Source organism: Chlorocebus sabaeus, chromosome 24 (genome assembly GCF_047675955.1).
Source record: "Chlorocebus sabaeus isolate Y175 chromosome 24, mChlSab1.0.hap1, whole genome shotgun sequence".
Classification (NCBI taxonomy): domain Eukaryota; kingdom Metazoa; phylum Chordata; class Mammalia; order Primates; family Cercopithecidae; genus Chlorocebus; species Chlorocebus sabaeus.
This window is the reverse complement of record NC_132927.1, coordinates 79,399,922-79,419,610: the sequence shown is the minus strand read 5'-3', so window position 1 is coordinate 79,419,610 and position 19,689 is coordinate 79,399,922. Positions and strand designations below refer to the sequence as shown.

The window sequence follows — 19,689 nt, the reverse complement described above, 5'->3', positions numbered from 1 at the left end:
ATAAAACACATTTTGTGTAATTTGAACACATTTTTTTAAAACTTCGTGATAGGTACTAATCTTCTGGAGCTGCGTCAGCCGTCAGCCGCTTGAACCGTAAGCATAAATTCCAAACCTTTGGAGCTGTGAACTCACTCAAGGGTGGTACTGTGAAAGCGCCTGCATTCCCTGCCACATGCAGGCCAAGGTCCTGACTCCTGGCACACGCCCCATACTCTCACGGGGGGTTCAGCCTGTGCCCCGTCCACTCTGGCTGCACTCCCTGGTCCCTGGGGTGCTGTTCTGGCCCCTTCTCTGTCTGCAAGAGGACCGGATGCGTAGTGTGTCAGTGTGCGTGGGCCCTCGCACACATCCATACCTTCTCTAGCCTGGCCTCTGGGCCTGGGCCCTCCATGTAGGTCTTGCTGGGCCTTCAGAGGTGCCTCCCCCGCAGCTGCCCCCGCACTCCAGCAGCCGTGACGGTGCTGCTCCAGGAAGGTGTGGGTCCTGCTATCTCCCGAAGGGTTGGAGCGGTAGCTGGCAGTTACAAGGAGAGGACCTCAGGAGAGAACCATGCTGTGGGTGGAGTTGACGACTCACTTGGGGGGCAAGACGTCTGTCCCTTGTGTCCTCTGCATGTCGCTTGGCCTTTGGGGCCCTGTTCCTTCAGTGGTAAAAGGTATTATTGGTAACGGATAACCTGTCACCCTGTCTCCAATTCCAAATGTATTGATTGGGGCCATAAAGCAGCTGAGGCCCAAACAGGAGTGGCGCGGATGAACAGAACCATCCAGGGTGAGGCGGAGGGCTTCTGTTGGACAGGGGAAAGCAGGACTTCCTGCCCACCTGCCTCAGGCTTCTGCTCTTGACACTGTCCTCTTTCCTCAGACCCTCCCACCCGGGCACTCCTTCCAGCTGGTCTGATCTTGTTTCATTTCACAGTGATTTTCTGTCAGTTTTAGGCAAAGATCCTCCCTCCGCCTGCAGTTCTTCTTGAAAAAGATTTTCCTATTTAAAGGGAAATTCCATTTTCCCTTACAGTTTGGATCTCATATTTGTCAGTGGTTACGCTTGATTAATCCATCGTCTTCTAGGGCATCAAGAGAAGTTCTTTTGGGGACGGTCTGGGGTAGGAGGAATGAAAAGATTGATTAGGAGAAAATTTCTACTAGTAAAAGTTAAGCTGTCTAAAGGCTAAAGCTTTATTCAGCCTTTTGGATGGAAAATCTCCCAAGATGTTGAATATCCTTATCTTAGGAGGGACACAAACCCTCCATGTAGAGAAGGCCACCCTTTCGTGATGACTCCTCGTGAACGTCAGTTGCCACATGGCATAGACACAGGCAGCTGTGCTGAAGGGGTCCTGTCAGCGTGCCAGGTCCGGGGGAGCGGCGGTCAGCCCTGCTTAGAGCCTGGTGAGGAAGACGGGCAGGAAGAGGTGGCTTTGTGCTGGGCGAGGGGTATGGGCTCTGCAGGAGGAGTCTGAGATGATGCCCAGGTGCCGTGGCTGGCGCTGTGGCTGGTGCCGTGGCTGGCGCTGTGGCTGATGGTGTGGGCGATGCAGGGCTTGGTGTGCAGTAGCCTCCCAGTTGCTGCAACTTGGAGCCTTGTGAGTGCTGGCTGGTCACCCGGGCCCAGCTTCTGAGCTGCAGGGCGGCTGTGTCTCTGGGGCCTTAGCATATTTCAGGGTGGCCAGGTGCGGTAGCCCACGCCTGTAATTCCATCACTTTGGGAGGCCAAGGTGGAAGGATCACTTGAGCCCAGGAATTCTAGACCAGCCTGGGCTACAGCGAGACCCCGTCTCCACAAAAAATAAAAGAATTAGCTGGCATGGGAGCATGTCTGTGGTCCCAGCTACTGGGGAGGCCAAGGCAGGAAGATCCCCTGAGTCTGGGAGGTGGAGGCTGCAGTGAGCTGTGATCACTCTATTGCTCTCCAGCCTGGGCGACAGAGCAAAACCCTATCTCAAAAACAAACCAAAAAACCGAATGGGTCGTATCCTCCCTGGAAGCTGTGTCTTTAGTTGCCTCGCAACAGGCTGGTTCTCATGCTTCTCACCCCTTACCTCTCCCCGCCCCCATGGAAGCTGGTGGGTTTTGAAAATATGAAACAGCAGTAGGGTCCTGCAAGAAAAATCAATTTTTTGAGATGGTCTCTTCGCCATCTCAGACTCTGTAGCACTAACTACGTGATGTAATTGGATTCCGTTGCCCCAGGCCCTACTCCTTTCCCCACTGCAACCTGCTGCTTTCCTGGCCTCTCTTGCTTTGGTGTGTAGCACCCCATTCGTGAAGCTGCCAGGGCTAGAGACCTAGCGCACATCCTGAAATCTTCTTTCCTCATCCCGTGCCACAGTCCACTCTAATTCCAACACTTATTGATTTGCAATCCTCCTCCATTCCAGGGCCACTGTCCTATTCATTTCTAGGCCACCATTGTTATCTTAATGGGGTGGTGGTGGCTGTATCCAGTGGGCTGCCCCTCTGAGTTTTCCAAATAGCAAGAAATGAACTTCTAAAAGTATTTTTAAAACATTTTTGAAACAGTTTGAAACTTCAGAAAAGTTGCAAATAATAGAAGAAAGAACTGTCCTCCCCCAACTGTTTGCCATTGAACACTTTACCACAGGAATCCCCAACCCCCAGGCCACGGACAGCTCCATGGCCTGTTAGGAACTGGGCTCCAGGGCAGGAGGTGAGAGCATTCCCGCCTGAGCTCACGCTCAACCTCTGGTCAGATCAGCTCAGCGTTAGATTCTCATTGGAGCACGAACTCTATTGTGAACTAACTGTGCATTCAAGGGATCTAGGTTGCATGCTCCTTATGAGAATCCAGTGCCTGATGATCTGAGGTGGGACAGTTTCATCCCAAAATCATCACCTCACCTCTTCCACTGGTCTGTGGAAAAATTGTCTTCCATGAAGGTGGTCCCCAGTGCCAAAAAGGGTGGGACCACTGCTTTAGCGTGTATTTCCTACAGACAGGGATAGTCTACATAACCACAGTGTAACCAGCAAAATCAGGAATGTAGCACTGAAACATTGCTGTGTCTAACCTTCTGATTCCACGATTCCACGATTCCACGATTCCACGGAAACATTGCAGATTTTCTCATACTCTGCTCTGTAGCAGAAGGGTCCGCTGCAGAGCCACACACACCATGACCTTATTCCTTTCTGTGTGAGCAGTTCTGTGTCTTTGCTTGACTTTCATGGCCTTGACACTGCTGAAGGTTTCAGGCTGGTAATTTTGAGACTGTTCTTCAGTTTAGGTTTGCCTAGTGTTTCCTGGCGTTTCCTGGCGTTTGCCTGGCGTTGCCTGATGTTTGGCGTTTGCCTGGCGTTGCCTGGCATTGCCTGGTGTTTGCCTGGCGTTGCCTGACATTTGGCGTTTGGCTGGCATTTCTTGGCATTGCCTGGCATTTGCCTGGTGTTTCCTGGCATTTTCTGGCGTTTCCTGGTGGTTGGATTTGTGTTGTGGATCTTTGGCAGGAGAATCACAGAAGTGAGGCTATGTTTTCCCCCTCGTGTCCTGTGGGATGTGCGGTTTCGCCTTGTCACGTAACTGATGCCACTCTGATTGCTTGATTTCAGGTGGTGTCTGCCTGACTTCACTGTAAAGTCACCATTTTCCCATCGTAATTGATAGGTATTTTGTTTGGATGTACTTTGAAACTATATAAATATGCCATTTCTCATTAGATTTTTAAATGTTATACATTAATACTGGTGTGGACTCCTGATTTCCTGGTGTTTTTTGTTTTTGTTTTGAGACAAGGTCTCACTGTTGTCCAGCCTGGAGTGCAGTGATGCAAACACAGCTCACTGCAGCCTCCACCTCCTGGGCTCAAGTGATCCTCTCACCTCAGCCTTGAGAGTAGCTGGAACCACAGGTGTGTGCCACTACACCCTGGTTAATTATTTTATTTTTTGTAGAGATGGAGTCTTGTCGTGTTACCCAGGCTGGTCTTGAACTCCTGGGCTCAAGCAGTCCTCTTGCCTCAGCCTCTCAAAGTGCTAGGATTCCAGGCATGAGCCACTGCTCCCAGGCCTGTTTTATTTAATAGATTATAATCGGTGACTGCTTGTGTTTATTTTGAGCATACCCTCACTTCTCAGCACTGGCTGCTGCAGGCTCACCTTGCGGTTTCCTGACCCAGCTCTGGAGTTGCCCAAGGAGCCCTGTCCTGTGTTGGAGAATGGGCTTTAGAGACCACATTCTGCACTGGGTGTGCTTGTAGCTGAACTGCTGCTGCTCCCAGGCACTCTCGGTAGACAGAGCTAGGACTCTGTATGTTCACACCCATATATGTCTGCATTTATCCCTTTATCTGTCTATCTATATGGAAGCTGCGAGTTCATACTGATAACCTCCAATTCTATCCCAGTGCTGTACAGTGTATTCTTGTTTTCTTCCTTATCTGTAAGTACTCTCTCTGACAGTGAGGATCCCAGCCCCATCATCCTGAATGTTGTTTATCTGATCAGTCCTCCTGTAGGTAACAGGAGGACCACCCTCCCCTCACCTGGTTCCCTCCCCTCACCTGGTTCCCTCCCCTCACCTGGTTCCTCACCACGATGTCCTCCTCACTCTACCCCACACCCCAGCCAAGCCTGAGGAGCTCTGACCCCCTGCTCCCTGTTGCGCTCTGCCTGAAGCGGGTGCTGGAGGGCGACTGCAAGGCTGGGAGGTGGGAGGATGACTTGTGGCTTCCTGCCCGCTGCTTCCTAGAGTGACACCCTAGCAACACCATCCTGGCAGCGAAGCTCCTTCTGGCAGTCGGCCTCTGGTGCCAGTTTGGAGTTTTCCCCACACCAGCAGAACAGCCTTGCCGCGGTCACCTCAGAGAGCTCAGCGTCAGCTGGCTGCACTCCTTCCAGTCACCGGGGGCCCAGCCTGTGGGGCTGCCTTTGAGCTCAGAGACCCAGTGCCGGCCAGCAGCACCCCATCCTCAGGGGTCTGAGTTTCAGCTTTACAGGGCCCTTTGCCCAGGTTTCTAAGTTTTAAAAAGTCCAGCCTCTTCTTTCATTTCCTGATCTTAAGGGCAGAAGGTGCTTCCTGCATTTGCCATCTCCATGGTGTTTCCATGTGTCCTCTTTACATCTTAGTGACCTAGTTGATGGTTATTGATGTTAAATGCTCTGTCCCCTGCTCTCAGTACCTGTGTGGTTAGCAGGGTTCTCCACCCCTGCGATGCGGCTTTCCTTTCTAGTCATAGCTAAAGCGGTCTTAATTATGTTTATTGTTTCTGGTTTTGAAACGAGGTTTTGCTCTTGTTGCCCAGGCTGGGGTGCAGTGGCGAGATCTTGGCTCACTGCAACCTCTGCCTCCTGGGTCCAAGTGTTTCTCCTGCCTCAGCCTCCTGAGTAGCTGGGATTATAGCCACATGTCATCACGCCCAGGCTAATTATTTTTATACACCAGTACAAAATTGTTACTGTTCCCAGAGCAGTTTGAAAACATTTAGTATTTTTGAGAAATAATGTTTTAGGCTTTTCCTTCTGGGCCCTTTTCTCCTTTGCCCGCTGATTTGGAAACTTGCTCCTGCCCGCACGCAGGTCCCCTCCTGCTTTGCTCTTGTGGTTTGCCTCTCCAAGCCCCCACCCCAGGCCTGCCACGCAGTTCCTTCCTCTTCCAGCCTGGCCCCCATCATCCGTGTCCACCCGCTTGAGGGAAATGTGTACACAACTGTTAAAATACATAATTAGCAAAATGTGTTTCATCAGAAGAGCAGAGGAGAAACTTGACAAGGAACCCCAGGTAACTTGAGAATAATTAATGTGGAAAGAAAAGAGAGGACGTTCCAGGCACAGCCTTGGTGCGAGCTGCTTTCTGCGTCTCATCTGCCTTTGTCTTCTCTGTTTTTTGTTTTGTTGGTTTTTTTGAGTGTCACTCTGTTGCCCAGACTGGAGTGCAGCTCGAGGGTTTTCTTCAGCCTGGCCTTTCTTTCTTTTTTAGTAACTGAGGCCCCGTTTGTTCTGTTCCCTGACCTCTGCTGATGTGCATTTGCTGTTCTGGGGGCCTTCATTCCTAACTCGCTGTCCCACAGGCCCCAGGAACCTTCTGTGGCTCTTCTGATTGTGGTGAGCGAACCTCAGTAGTGTTGAGCGACTATTAAAGGAGAAAAAACCCGCAGAATTCGTGAGATTAATAATACGGAACTCAGTCAGAAGCCCAGGAAGTGTCAGATCGCATGTATTTTGGAGCTGATTGTAGCCGCTCCTGCAGTGGTGAGAAATAGGACAGAGAGGGCCCTGTGCACTTTGCTCAGTTCCCCCAGAGGCACCTTTAGTAAAACTATAGTGATAGAGAATTTGAAAAGGAGCCAGACAGAATAAAACCTAATATAACCATGTAGATTTGGGCTTAAAGGTGAAAATAGAGACAGGTGCAAGAGAGATAGTTGACTGCATAGATGCCAGACTGGCGGGATGTGTGGCGGGCAGGAGCGGGTCTGGAGTCAGACGGTGTGGGCTCCAGTCCTGGCCCTGCCTCGCACTGTGTGTGAGGAAGAGATGACCTGGCCTCTCTCTAGGAGCTTCTTGTGGGGGATGTAACCAGTTGCCACAAAGTAGGGGGCTTAAACAACAGATGTTTCTCTCACAGCTCTGGAGGCCAGAAGTCCAGAGTCAGGGCGTCAGCCGGGCCACGTCCCTCACAGGCTCTGGGGAGCCCTCTGCGCCCTCAGCTTCTGGGGCTGCTGGCGATGCTTGGCATTCCTTGTGTGCAGCCTCATCGCTCCCATCTCTGCCTCCATCCCCACATGGCTCTTTTTCCCTCGGTCTCTGTGTCTGATTTCTCTCCTTTTAGAAGGACACCAGTCTTGTGTGGGCGGCAAGCCACCCAGGTGCCAAGGCAAGAGACCAAGGGCACGAGCTGTTCCAGTGTAATAAAATATATAAAGTAAGAATAGTTATACTAGATATAGAGCATAGATATGATTATTTATGAATATCATTAATCATTAGTTTGTAGTGATTACTCTTTTTTTTTTTTTTTTTTTTTTTATTTGAGACGGAGTCTCGCTCTGTCGCCCAGGCTGGAGTGCAGTGGCCGGATCTCAGCTCGCTGCAAGCTCCGCCTCCTGGGTTTACGCCATTCTCCTGCCTCAGCCTCCCAAGTAGCTGGGACTACAGGCGCCCGCCACCTCGCCCGGCTAGATTTTTGTATTTTTTAGTAGAGACGGGGTTTCACCGTGTTAGCCAGGATGGTCTTGATCTCCTGACCTCGTGATCTGCCCATCTCGGCCTCCCAAAGTGCTGGGATTACAGGCTTGAGCCACCGTGCCCGGCCAATTACTCTTTATTCAAATATTATAATACTCCTCACTCTACAATCATAACCTAGGAAAACCAGGCCATACAGAGATAGGAACTGAGGGGACATAGTGAGAAGTGACCAGAAGACAAGAGTGTGAGCCTTCTGTTATGCCCGGGCAGTGCCACCAGAGGGCTTCTTGGTCTAGCGGTAATGCCAGCATCTGGGAAGATGTCTGTTGCCAAGCAGACCGTGGTCTAGCGGCAGCGGCAGTGCCAAGGAGAAACACCACTACTTAGCAGACCAGGAAAGGGAGTCTCCCTCTCCCCGGGGGAGTTTAGAGAAGACTCCACTCCTCCACCTCTTGTGGAGGGCTTGACATCAGCCAGACCCGCCCACAGTTATCCAGAGGCCTAACCGTCTCCCTGTGATGCTGTGTTTCAGTGGTCACGCTCCTGGTCCGCCTTCACGTTCCATTCTGTACACCCGGCTCTGCCTTTTAGATAGCAGCAGCAAATTAGTGAAAGTACTAAAAGTCTCTGACATGCAGAAATAATGGCGTAAGCTGTCTCTCTCTCCTTTCTTTCTCTCTGCCTCGGCTGCCAGGCAGGGAAGGGCCCCCTGTCCAGTGGACACGTGACCCACATGACCTTACCTATCACTGGAGATGGCTCACACTCCTTACCCTGCCCCTTTGTCTTGTATCCAATAAATATCAGCACAGCCTGGCTTTCGGGGCCACTGCCGGCCTTGGCGTCTTGGTGGTAGTGGTGCCCCGGCCCCAGCTGCCTTTCCGTTTATCTCTTTGTCTTGTGTCTTTGTTTCTACAATCTCTCGTCTCCGCACACGAGGAGAAGAACCCACCGACCCTGTGGGGCTGGACCCTGCAGTCTTGTTGGACTTAGGGCCCACCCTATTCCAGCAGGTGCCCTTATCTTCACCGGTTACGTCTGTAAGGACCCTGTTTCCAAATGAGGTTACAGTCACAGGTTCTGAGCAGATGTGAGTTTTGCTGGGGACACTGTCCAGCCTGGTCCAGTGCCCGCAGAAACCTGGCTGAGTTTTCTCATCTGTGAAGTGTGGATAATAATAGAATTACTCTCAGAGAGTCCGAGAGAGGAGGCTGGGAAGAGCCGTGTAAAGTGCCTGACTGGTGGATGTTACTGTTACAGATGCCACAGGACCTATCTGGGACTGCCGTGGGTGTCCAGGGAGACCTCCGGCACTTTTAGGACCAGTGTTGGCTTGGAGAATGTCTTGTGTTCCTCCAGCTGCCCTGTGGCTCCTACGTGCAGGCAGGTGGAGCTCAGCTGTCACTCACTCACGCACTTGTGTCCTGCACGTGGGCTACGGGCGCCCATCAGTTGCTCTCTCAGTAGGTGTTCACCTGTTGGCTTTGACCAGGAGACTTTTGTAGTGGTGATGTTTGCTCTGATGGATACTGAAGTACACCATTGCGTGTTGCATAATGATGGGGATACCGTCGGAGAAATGTGTTGTTAGGTGGTTTTTGTCATTGTGCGAACATGACAACAGCACGTCACAGGCTCAGATGGCAAAACCTACCCCGCACCTAGGCCACATGGCACAACCTGCTGCTCTTGGATTACATATCTGTGCAGGGTGCAACAGTTCCGAACACTGTAGGCAGCTGTGGCACAGTGGTTTTTGTGTATCTATTTTTATTTATTTTTTTGAGATGTAGTCTCGCTTTGTTGCCCAGACTGGAGTGCAGTGGCACAATCTTGGCTCATTGCAACCTCCGGCTCCTTGGTTCAAACAGGAGCCTCCTGTGTCAGCCTCCTGAGTAGCTGAGATTACGGGCTCCCACCACCACATTCAGCTAATTTTTGTATTTTTAGTAGAGATGAGATTTCACCATGTTGGTCTGGCTGGTCTCGAACTCTTGATCTCAGGTGATCCGCCTGCCTCAGCCTCCTAAGGTGCTGGGATTACAGGCGTGAGCCACCGCGCCTGGCCATATTTGTGTATCTAAACATAGAAAAGATTTGGTAAAAGTACAGTAGTATAATCTCACGGGATCACTGTTATGTATGTGGTCCCTTGTCGGCTGAAACAGTGTTAACAAGTGCATGACTGCAGTGGCTGAAACAGTGTTACCAAGTGCATGACTGCAGTGGTTCAGGATCAACCTCCCTGTCCGTTAGTATAAATGCTCACTTTCCAAAACTTGTCAGGTACGACATATTTTTAAACATAAACTTTTTTGAAAGTATAACTTAGTGCAATACCCCAATCAATTAAAATTTTATATGGGTATCAACTGATTAGACTAAATTGTTGGTTTTACTGTTTTACTTGTAGCTAAACCATTTACACAGCTGGTGAAAGAAATGCAGCTTCATCGAGAAGACTTTGAAATAATTAAAGTAATTGGAAGAGGTGCTTTTGGTGAGGTAAGATGAACTTCATTTTGTTAACTTTGCCTAAATTGCCAAGACGTCAGCAGCTTCCATTTCACCTTTTTATGGACCTGTACATTGGTTTGGGGATGAGGTAATTGGTATCATTTGGAGAGTTTGTTTTTTCCTATCTCTCTTTCTGAGATGAGGTCTCACCATGTTGCCCAGGCTGGCCTTGAACTCCTGGGCTCAAGTGATCTCCCCGCCTCAGCCTTCTGAGGAGCCGGGGAGAAAATCTGAAAGATAGAATGAAGAGAAAGGAAACTCGAAAGCTTCTAACTAACCTGGGATATTGTTGGGACCAAAAATAGTTTCTTCAGATGTAGTTTTTGTTTTTGTTTCTGAGATGGAGTCTTGCACTGTCACCCAGGCTGGAGTGCAGTGGTGCCATCTCGGCTCACGGCAGCCTCTGCCTTCTGGGTTCAAGCTGTCCTCATGCCTCAGCCTCCCGAGTAGCTGGGACTACAGGTGCTGACACCACACCTAGCTAATTTTTGTATTTATTGTGGAGATGAGGTTTTGCCGTGTTGGCCAGGCTGGTCTCAAACTCCTGGCCTCAAGTGAGCCACCCGCCCAGGCCTCCCAAAGTGCTGGGATTACAGGTGTGAGCCACCCGCCCAGCCTTCTTACATAGTTTCTGAAACTCCATTTGTTAATTGAATTTTGACTTCTTGGCATTTTCTAAAAAACACAGAGAGGGTTGAACAGCAGCTGTTTGCATGCTCTATGCCTGCCATTGACACACCCAGTGTGGCTCTGGGTCCTGTTGGCTTTGCCTAGGGCAAGAGGACCAGTCATGCGGGTGCAGCTGGAGAGGCTCACCAGGTCCCTTGTATGGGGCTAGGAGCCCTGCCCTGGGAGGCCTGTGGCACGGTGTGGCCTCACCTTCCAGGCTGTCTCCACAGACCTGCCTCGGCCTCGCAAGACGGTTCTGGCAAGACCGAGGGAGAGGTCAGGCTCCCTCAGCGGCTGCGGGACCGCTTCAGGTGGTTTGACAGCGAGTCATCAGAAGAGCTTTGCTTCTTAAACTGTGCAGTGCCTTAGCACCTACACCGAGGTTTGAGCTAAGCTCTCCTCGGCTGGAGAACTGTGCGGGTTGGTTCATTGAGGAAAAATCAAACAAGGAAACGCCGTGTCACATCCCAGTAGCAGGTGTGCTCTGCCCACAGCAAACCCACTGGACACAACTACGAAGCGAGATGGTCTTTGCTGTCGCAGGGCATGCATTTTCCAACGTGCAGACGTGAAAGAAGGCAAATCAGTACTTTAGAGAAATAGCTCCCCTCTTGCAGCACCATCCCTGTGAATGAGTCTCGCCAGAGGGATAGGGGAAGGAGAGCAGTCCCTCCAAGGCTCATCCCAGGGTGACTGGAGCTCCCAGTTTATCTCGTACAGACCCTGGGTCCAGGCCTCACCAGCCAAAGTCAATTTACCACGGGCCAGGATGGGACAGATTGTTTGTTTGTTTTGTTTGAGACAGGGTCTTGCTCTGTCACCCAGGCTGGAGTGTGCTGGCCTGATCACAGCTTACTGCAGCCTCCGCCACCCAGACTCAGGTGATCCTCCTTCCTCAGCCTCCTGAGTAGCTGTGACTACAGGCATGTGCTACCACGCCTGGCTAATTTTTTTTATTATTTGTAGAAAAGGGGTGTCACTATGTTACCCAGACTGGTCTTGAACTCCTGGGCTCAAGCAGCTCTCCCGGCCCAACCCCCCAAGTAGCTGGGGCCACAGGCGTGCACCACCACACCCAGCTAGGTGTTTTCCTTTTTTCTTTTTAGTAGAGACAGGGATCTCGCTGTGTCGCCCAGAATAGTCTCGAACTCCTGGGCTCAAGTGATTCTCCTGCCTCTGCCTTCCAGAGTGCTGGGATTATAGGCATGAGCCGCTGTACCTGGTTGAGAAAGCCTTTTAAAAACAAAAACGGATTGCATTAAGTGATTCCCTGTCTGCCTGCTACCACGCATTGAGCTGCGCCAGGCGTGGGGGCTTGGAGGTGAGCAGGGCCCAGGCCACACAGAGCCTGTCAGCCATGGCCAGGCTTTCCAGAGTGCAGTTAGGAGGGAGGCAGAGGCACACCAGGGCAGAGACATGACCAAGGGAAATGAAGGAATGAGAGAGAAAATTGTTTTAACAGAATAGTTTACAGTTATTTTTAGTACTCTTTTTTGCCAGAGAACTTAATGAGAAACTCAGTTTTGTGTGAGTTGCAAAGAAGATAACATTGATCGTTTTTTGAGCTCCTCCTGATTGAAGGGAGCCTGTCCTTCCCACGTGGCCTTTGCTGCTTGGATTCGCTCCTTGGTCTCGTTCCCTTGGAGCTTCAGGGTCCGTATGTGTGCGAGATGGATTTTAGAAATCCCCCGCAGCTGGGGTTGCCTGAGGGTGAAGTGGGGATGCAGATGCGCGGCTCCGCACCATCTCTGGCACGCAGAACGTGCCCGGTGAGTGGCAGCTCTCACGGTGACTCTACGATGTGACTGTGTGGTATTTGATGTTAGAAACAGGGAGGTAGATGATGATGCCATTTAAGAACTCTTCAGGCCATGGCTGCCGCAGGCACGGGGACGTGCTGGCTGCTTGCCATTGGCAGCTAGAAGGTATGGAAGCCACTGTCGCTGCCAGTGAGTAGCTTACAGGAAGTGCTGAGGTGGAGACTTGGGCCTGTGCGTGAGTGACTTATGTAGGGTGGAATGTGCCAGACAGTGGTGCAGACATCTTGACGGGTGTTGGTAGTGATGGAGGAGCTCATTCAAGATTTGGTAGAGACTGAAAAGTCCAAGAGGACTTCCTGAAGGAGGTGGCACTTGAGTTGTGCTTTAAAGAATGTGGCTGGTGGCCACACGCTGAGTGCTGACTGTGCCCCACACTGTGCTGGGCACATTAAATGTCAAGACTCGTGGGTCCTCATAGCTGTCTCAGGAGGCCAGTCCTGCCCTTAACCTCTTGTAGTGGTGGAACCTGAGCCACAGAGAAGTGAATTTGCAAGAGTTAAACTCCAGAGCCCACGTGGCTAGTCCCTGCCTCTGTGAAGAAAAGGTTCTTGGTGCCGGAACTGGCACATGCTAGGCGGGTGGGGGGAGCCACGTACAGAAGAGACAGGGTAGGGGTGGGGGGCACAGGTAGAAGGCACCGTCAGTGGTGGGGCAGTGGCAGCTGCAGATGGAAGGCGGGGCGGGGGAGGGGGTGGTGGAGCAGGGAGTAGGGGCTGTTGGAAACAGACAAGCTTGGGAGGTAATCTTGAGGTTTTAAAAGGTGGGTTTTTTAGGGGGAGGGTTAAAATTTTTTTTTTTAAGTTTAAAAAAATTTTTTTTGAGACACAGTCTCACTTTGTCACCGAGGCTGGAGTGCAGTGGCACAATCTCGGCTCACTGCAACCTCTGCCTCCCAAGTTCACGTTACTCTTCTGCCTCAGCCTCCTGAGTAAATGATACTACAGGTGTATGCTACCATGCCGGGGTAGTTTTCGTATTTTTAGTAGAGATGGGGTTTTACCATGTTGACCAGGCTGGTCTCAAACTCCTGACCTCAGGTGGTCCGCCCGCCTTGGCCTCCCAAAGTGCTGGGATTACAGGTGTGAGCCACCATGCCCAGCTGAATTTTTTTTTTTTTTTTTTGAGACAGAGTCTCACTGTGTCACCCAGGCTGGAGTGCAGTGCCATGATCTCGGCTCACTGTAACCTCTGCCTCCCAGGTTCAAGCAATTCTCCTGCCTCAGCCTCCTGAGTAGCTGGGATTATAGAAGCATGCCACCACACCCGGCTTATTTTTTTGTACTTTTAGTAGAGATGGGATTTCACCATGTTGGACAGGCTGGTCTCAAACTCCTGGCCTCAAGTGATCCTCCTGCCTCAGCCTCCCAAAAGTGCTGGGATTACAGGCGTGAACCACCGTGCCCAGCATCACTTAGCTATTTTAAAATGCACAGTACATTTGTCGTTAACGACAGTTATCTTACTCTGCTGTCAAACATTAGAACTTTTTTTCTGCCTTTGTTGTAAGTGGAAATCTGCAGACGTAACCCAAAGTAGAGGGCAGTGAGCCACCACGTGCCTGCCACTCACAGTGAAGCTTTCGAATGTGCAGGCAGGACCCTTCAGGTTGCAGTGGGGTCAAGTTTCGATGCATAAAAGGGCAAATCTTCATTTACGTGGAAAACTTGGCTTTCAGTCACTGCTGGTTTCACAGGCTCCTAGGCTGTTACAGTGTAGTTCCAGCATGCTAGCCTTTTGTTCTGGGAACCACATCTTTGCTCAACTCACATTTGCATTGCAGGTTGCTGTTGTCAAAATGAAGAATACTGAACGAATTTATGCAATGAAAATCCTCAACAAGTGGGAGATGCTGAAAAGAGCAGAGGTAAGTATGGAGCTTGAAGAGCCATACGAATGGGGTTTGGGGTGAGCAGAAAGTGACTGTGAAGCCAGCTGGAGAAAAGCTGCAGTCACCCCACGGCCCTGGGCCTCCCTTCCCCTGGGGCAGAGCGAGCGCTCTCTGTTGGGGAGGTCTCAGCCTCCTCCTGGCGCCTGTTGCTCCCCGCCTCGGCGATCACTCGCTTGCTGGATGCCGTTCCTGAGAGTGCACCCTCGAGAACATTGGCAGGGTTCTGTTTACTGTAAAGGCAAATAAAAAGCTTCGGGAGAGTTTTAGCATTGATTGCAATTCTGCTCCATACACAAGAGGAATGAACACATTTGGACCCTGCTCACATACAGAATGGGTCTTTAGATTCCCATTTAGAGGAGCCTCACGGTTATAGATGAAAGTGGACCACTACTCAGCAGGCTTTGATCAGCTCCTGTTTCTTAGTTAAGTGTCAGTCTTCTTGGTGGCTGTTCCATGCCCCTGACCCCATCTCTATAGCCACATGCTCAGCCCCCGGTCTCCCTCCTGCCTGCCCAAGGCAGGCCAGGCCTGCTGGGGAGCCCACGCTTTCCGTCTCTGGCCATCTTGAGTTTCTGTCCTCGCCTGCCCTCTATCTTCCCTCCCCTGCACTCAGAGCCCAGGCCCTTCTTGGCCAGTTGACCTGCTGCTTCCTGCTTCAGATCTGCTCCGTCCATCATGCTCCTCTCCTATGACTCCTGCCTCTGCCAGAAGGCAGTCCCTCCTTGCAGGCTTCCATTCATCACAATGGTTTGCTGTGGCCCCGTGTGTCTCTGACCCGCCCTGAGCGAGGCCTGTGCCTGGCAGCACTGCGGCGGCTGTAGGCTGCTCAGTCCTGTGGTCAGCGCTTGCTTCTGGAGTTGGACGCCTCTCAACGTGGCCACCTCCTCATTTTGGGAAGTCCTTCTTGGGTTTCTAGACCCTCTCCTCTTATCACTGTCACCCTCCTAGTAATTTGAGGTGACCGTTTCCTCTTTGGTCCTGGAATTTGTGCCTGTGCTGCCCATGATGGTTGACACCTTGGGCCGACAGCAGTGCAACCATTGATTTGGGCCAGATCTCTCCAGGGCCCTGGGTTTTGTTAACTTGGTGGGTGTTACCAGTTCCTTGTGACTCAGTCATTCTGACTTTTCCCTCCTCCACTCCGGACCCATTTCCCCTTGCCCTGCTATGGCACCCAGCACAAGGTCTCGCACCCATTTGTTGCTCACTGAACGCATGTTGGTTGACAAGAGTTAGCACCATTTTGCAGTCACTTTGGTCTCAAAATAACTGGCCTGTGATTGCTTCGGCTCCCTGCATCTCTCAGCTTCTGGGATGCACATGGTCTCCCTTCCTTCTTTGGGAGAAGCCTTTGCTCTCTTTGCCTCCATCCTCACTCAGTCATCTCACCGTGTGCTTCGGCTGGGCCTGCCCTCGGCCCCAGCAGCCCTTTTCCCACCCCAAACAGTGGCAAACATGGGAATGTTGTTGGAGCAGACTTTTAGGGGGAAAAAGTAGCTACTGTCACATTAAAGTGTGGAGAGGTATAAGGTGTTTGGTATTTACCCAAATGTCATGTTAGATGAGTACATTTTAAAAGAGTAAATATTGCTGATTTGATTTGAATCTGGTTACGCAGATCCAGTTTAACTGGCATGCTCAGAAAAGTCCAAGAATGTTTGCTAGTCGTGATGATTATCCTGGAGTAGGTATAATGGGCTATATGTGTGTGTAAGAGATATAAATATGGTGCTAGTTGCAAATAATTTATCTTTTTATTTTTATTTCATAGACTTACTTTAAACATTAGATTTTATAATACTGATTTACAAATGATTAAAAGCATGAATTAAACAAGAGGTTGGTAGGTAGAAGAGTTGCTAAGCAGTGTAAGTTTATAATTTTTCCACCAGGCTAGGTCTTTATTTCATCTTGTTTAAAAAATATTAAAAGTTTCTCTCTCTGCTCCTTAGACAAAGCTGCTGGATAATACATAAGTTTCCTGTCAGCAGGTCACCCTGCGGGCAGTCCCTAGTTTAAGAATGGGTTTTTCCTAAGTGCTCTGGGCAGCTGCCAGGCAGAGCTTCAGGGAGTGTCTCCTAGAGGCGTTGGCGTAGATGCCACAGATCCCCGGGGCAGCCTCGGCCTCCTGAGCCCACGGCCTCACCTCACCTGGGACTCAGCACTCCATCCCCATTTCTTTCTGGGGGTGTGTTCCGGAAGACAGGTGGACAGGCACACCGGGGCTCGGGTTTCCTTGTAGTTGCCCCTTCACCAGGCCCTTGTGGCCGTTGGCAGAGGGGTCGTGATGATTCCAGAACTGCTGGTCTCTGCATGTCTGGACATTAGCAAGCTGAATGTTGTCATTAGTAGAACTGGGACACAGCTGCCACAACCATTTCATTTTTTGTTTTTTTTTTCTTTTTTGAGACAGAGTCTCTCCCTGTCGCCCAGGCTGGAGTGCAATGGTGCAATCTTGGCTCACTGCAATCTCTGCCTCCTGGGTTCAAATGATTCTCCTGCCTCAGCCTCCCGAGTAGCTGGGATTACAGGCACCCGCCACCACGCCCAGCTCATTTTTGTATTTTTAGTAGAAACAGGTTTCACCATGTTGGCCAAGCTGGTCTCAAACTCCTGACCTTGTGATCCATCCGCCTCGGCCTCCCAAAGTGCTGGGATTACAAGCGTGAGTCACTGTGCGCAGCCAACCATTTCATTTTAAAAGAAAACCCTTTTTTTTTTTGTTTTAGAGACAGGGTCCCACTCTGTTACTCTGTTGTATGGGCTGGAATACAGTGGTATGATCTCGGCTGGGCTCATTGATCCTCCCACCTCAGCCTCTTGAGTAGCTGGGACTGCAGATGGGTGCCACCACACCCAGCTAATTTTTAAGATTCTTTGTAGAGACAGGGTCTCACTATGTTGCCTAGGCTGGTCTCAAACTCCTGGGCTCAAGTGATCCTCCCGCCTTGGCCTCCCAAAGTGCTGGGATTATAGCGTGAGCCACCATGGCCAACCTGAAAGGAAAACTTTTTAAAGTTTAGAAGAGAAAACCTTGTAGAAGAAACAAGTTTTAGAGGTCACTGTGAGACTCAGCTGAGAGCCAGTCAGAACCATGCCCTCGTGCCTCACATAGCAAGCTCGCCATAATGTACTTATATTTTTGTTAAGCTTGACAAGTTTCAAATGTAAGACAGTTTGAATCTTGTTCTATGCTCAGTAAAGTAGAAATCATGTTAAAATTTTGCCAAAGGCATGGTGACTTTTTTTTTTCTTTTTTTGAGACAGTCTCGCTCTGTGGTCCAGGCTGGAGTACGGTGGTGCGATTTCCACTCACCACAACCTCTGCCTGCTGGGTTCAGGCAGTTTTCCTGCCTCAGCCTCCCGCGTAGCTGGGATTACAGGCACCTGCCACCACGCCTGGCTAGTTTTTCTAGTTTTTAGTAGAGGTGGGGTTTCATCGTGTCGGTCAGGCTGGTCTTGAACTCCTGACTTCAGGTGATCCACCCACCTTGGCCTCCCAAAGTGCTAGGTTTACAGGTGTGAGCCACTGCACTCAGCCAGGCCTGGTGACTTTTAAACAGAGATGCCACCTGGGCATTAAAACTCTTCTGGAAGCCATAGCAGGATAGAGGGCAGCCTCTTGCCCTGTGCTGCTGGCCGTAGGCCTTCCTCGTGGAGTCCGTCACAATCGTGTCATCCCTATACTGTGATTTCAGCAAACGTGTGTGCCCTGTCCTGCCAGCTGCATGGCAGCTCAGCAGTGGGTATAGGATGGAGAGGGCAGACACGTGGGGCCGCCCATGCCGTCGATACTTGGCGGATGTTGGTCTGGTAGAGAAGTCAGGTGGTGCCGGGTGGGAGGAGTCCAGTCAGGAATCCGCATGAGGGTGGGGTGAATCTTAAGTGTTGGCCACAGAAATGGTGCCTGTGGGACAGCAGGGTGCAAGGGCGTCCTCAGCAGCCCTTGGAAGTGCACAGGGGTTGGGAGAGGAAGGGATGAGGGATGACTCAGCCTCTGTAGCCTCGGGGTGGTGCACAAGGAGGAGCCCAGAAAGCAGGGACACCATGGCTGGAGCCACTGTCCCAGCAGGGACCCCGAGACTGGCAGTACGCTCTCTGACCTACTTCCCAGTGAACACAGACTGACGCCCCTCATTGCTTTGCAGACCGCGTGCTTCCGAGAGGAGCGCGATGTGCTGGTGAACGGCGACTGCCAGTGGATCACCGCGCTGCACTACGCCTTTCAGGACGAGAACCACCTGGTAGGTTGCACGGTCAGAGACTTGGTCAGGGCATTCGCTCTGGCTTTATTCCTTTATGCTGTCACTAAAAATTCAGTAAGACAACATGGAACTGACATTTTAAAAATGCATATTGGCCTGGATAAAACAGAGGGGCTTGTTTTCATACAGTAATTGTCAGGTAGAACTTTTTAAAAATAAACCTGTGAAAGTAAGGACTTTGTTTTTTTCTAATCACTAGAGAAGCTGATTAGTTCGTTTGCTGGGTTTGTTACATTTAAATCAGCTGGGAGTTTGAAACACTTTGAATCTTGGATTATTGGGAATAAGGAACTGCAGTGGGGATTCAGCCATGTGGGCGTTTTTGCCTCCATCTCAGGGAGTGCCTCTCGCGTGCCTGCAGTCCTCCTGTCGTCCCGTGGTGGGGCAGCTGCCCCAGGCCCTTCTGACAGGTTTTAGGTGACTCTTGGTCTCCACGCCACCTGTGTATCTTTCTGACTTAAGCAGGACTTGCTTTCAGGACGGACGGACCAGCCTCGTGGCGCACATGCGTGTGTTCACCTCCACTGCACTCTAAGGCAGCTGACTTAGCGGTGAAGGGGAAACCAGCCCTTGGTCTCGGCCGCTGAGTGGCCCGCAGACCGCCTTGTTCAGGACTTTTTATTCCTAGAATGACTCTCCAGGTTTGCCTGAACCTAAAAGTGTCCACTGCTGGAGCTCTGGGTGGATGGGACACGTGCAGACTTCAGAGAAGCAGGTCTGAGCCCGACTCATTCCCAGTGGCACCGTTTCTGCAGCGGTGGTGAGAGGGGCGTGGTCGCTGTGGTCACCGAACCTCAGGGCAGGGACCCGAGGCTTCCTTTTCCATGACAGCCAACGCGTGTGTCCACCTGAAGCTCGTGGGTGTGCGCTCCACTGGTTCACAGCACATGGAGTAGTGTCGGATCCTTCCATTTACCCTGAGTAATCCTTGAAGCATCAGAGAAAGCCCTGAGATTTGAACACCCAGGATTAGAGAAAAGGGTGTGCTGATTATTTAGACTTTACGTATATGTGTCTGCCCAGCAGAGAGGGCAGCTGGTGTTTGTTGAGCACTTAGGACATTTCAGGCCCACAGGGGTCCCCGACAGGCTTCCCAACGACCCAGTGATTCCACCGTTTCATAAGGGGGTGTCTGGGGCAGACAGAGGCAAAGTCACTTGCCCAAAGTGACCACATGGATGACAGCCCCGGTGTCCCAGTCCCAGCTCCAGCCTGGCAAGCAGGTTCTGGGTCCTCTGGGGCCATCTCCACATAAACCCCCGCCCCCCACTTCCTGCTCAGTGTCTCTGCTCCTGGGACCCTGGTGGACTGTCTCCAGTTCATTTCCACTTTTGATAAGAACTGAGTGAAGTTTCTAAGGAGTACAGGCAACTGGGATC

General features: G+C 51.1%; 1 protein-coding gene and 1 pseudogene across 2 annotated transcripts in view; one reads left to right on the top strand and one right to left on the bottom strand.

Moving 5' to 3' along the window:
• The window catches only part of LOC103229746 (large ribosomal subunit protein eL13-like), a 28,077-nt pseudogene extending 22,882 nt beyond the window's left edge, over positions 1–5,195 (bottom strand).
• Positions 1–19,689, top strand: part of CDC42BPB (CDC42 binding protein kinase beta) — a 129,387-nt gene that overhangs the window by 37,248 nt on the left and 72,450 nt on the right. For both annotated transcript variants that reach the window (XM_037984569.2, XM_007987923.3), the window contains exons 2-4: positions 9,562–9,653; positions 13,935–14,018; positions 18,194–18,289. In XM_037984569.2, the coding sequence (XP_037840497.1) occupies positions 9,562–9,653; positions 13,935–14,018; positions 18,194–18,289 (272 nt within the window). The remainder of the gene's footprint in view (positions 1–9,561; positions 9,654–13,934; positions 14,019–18,193; positions 18,290–19,689) is intronic.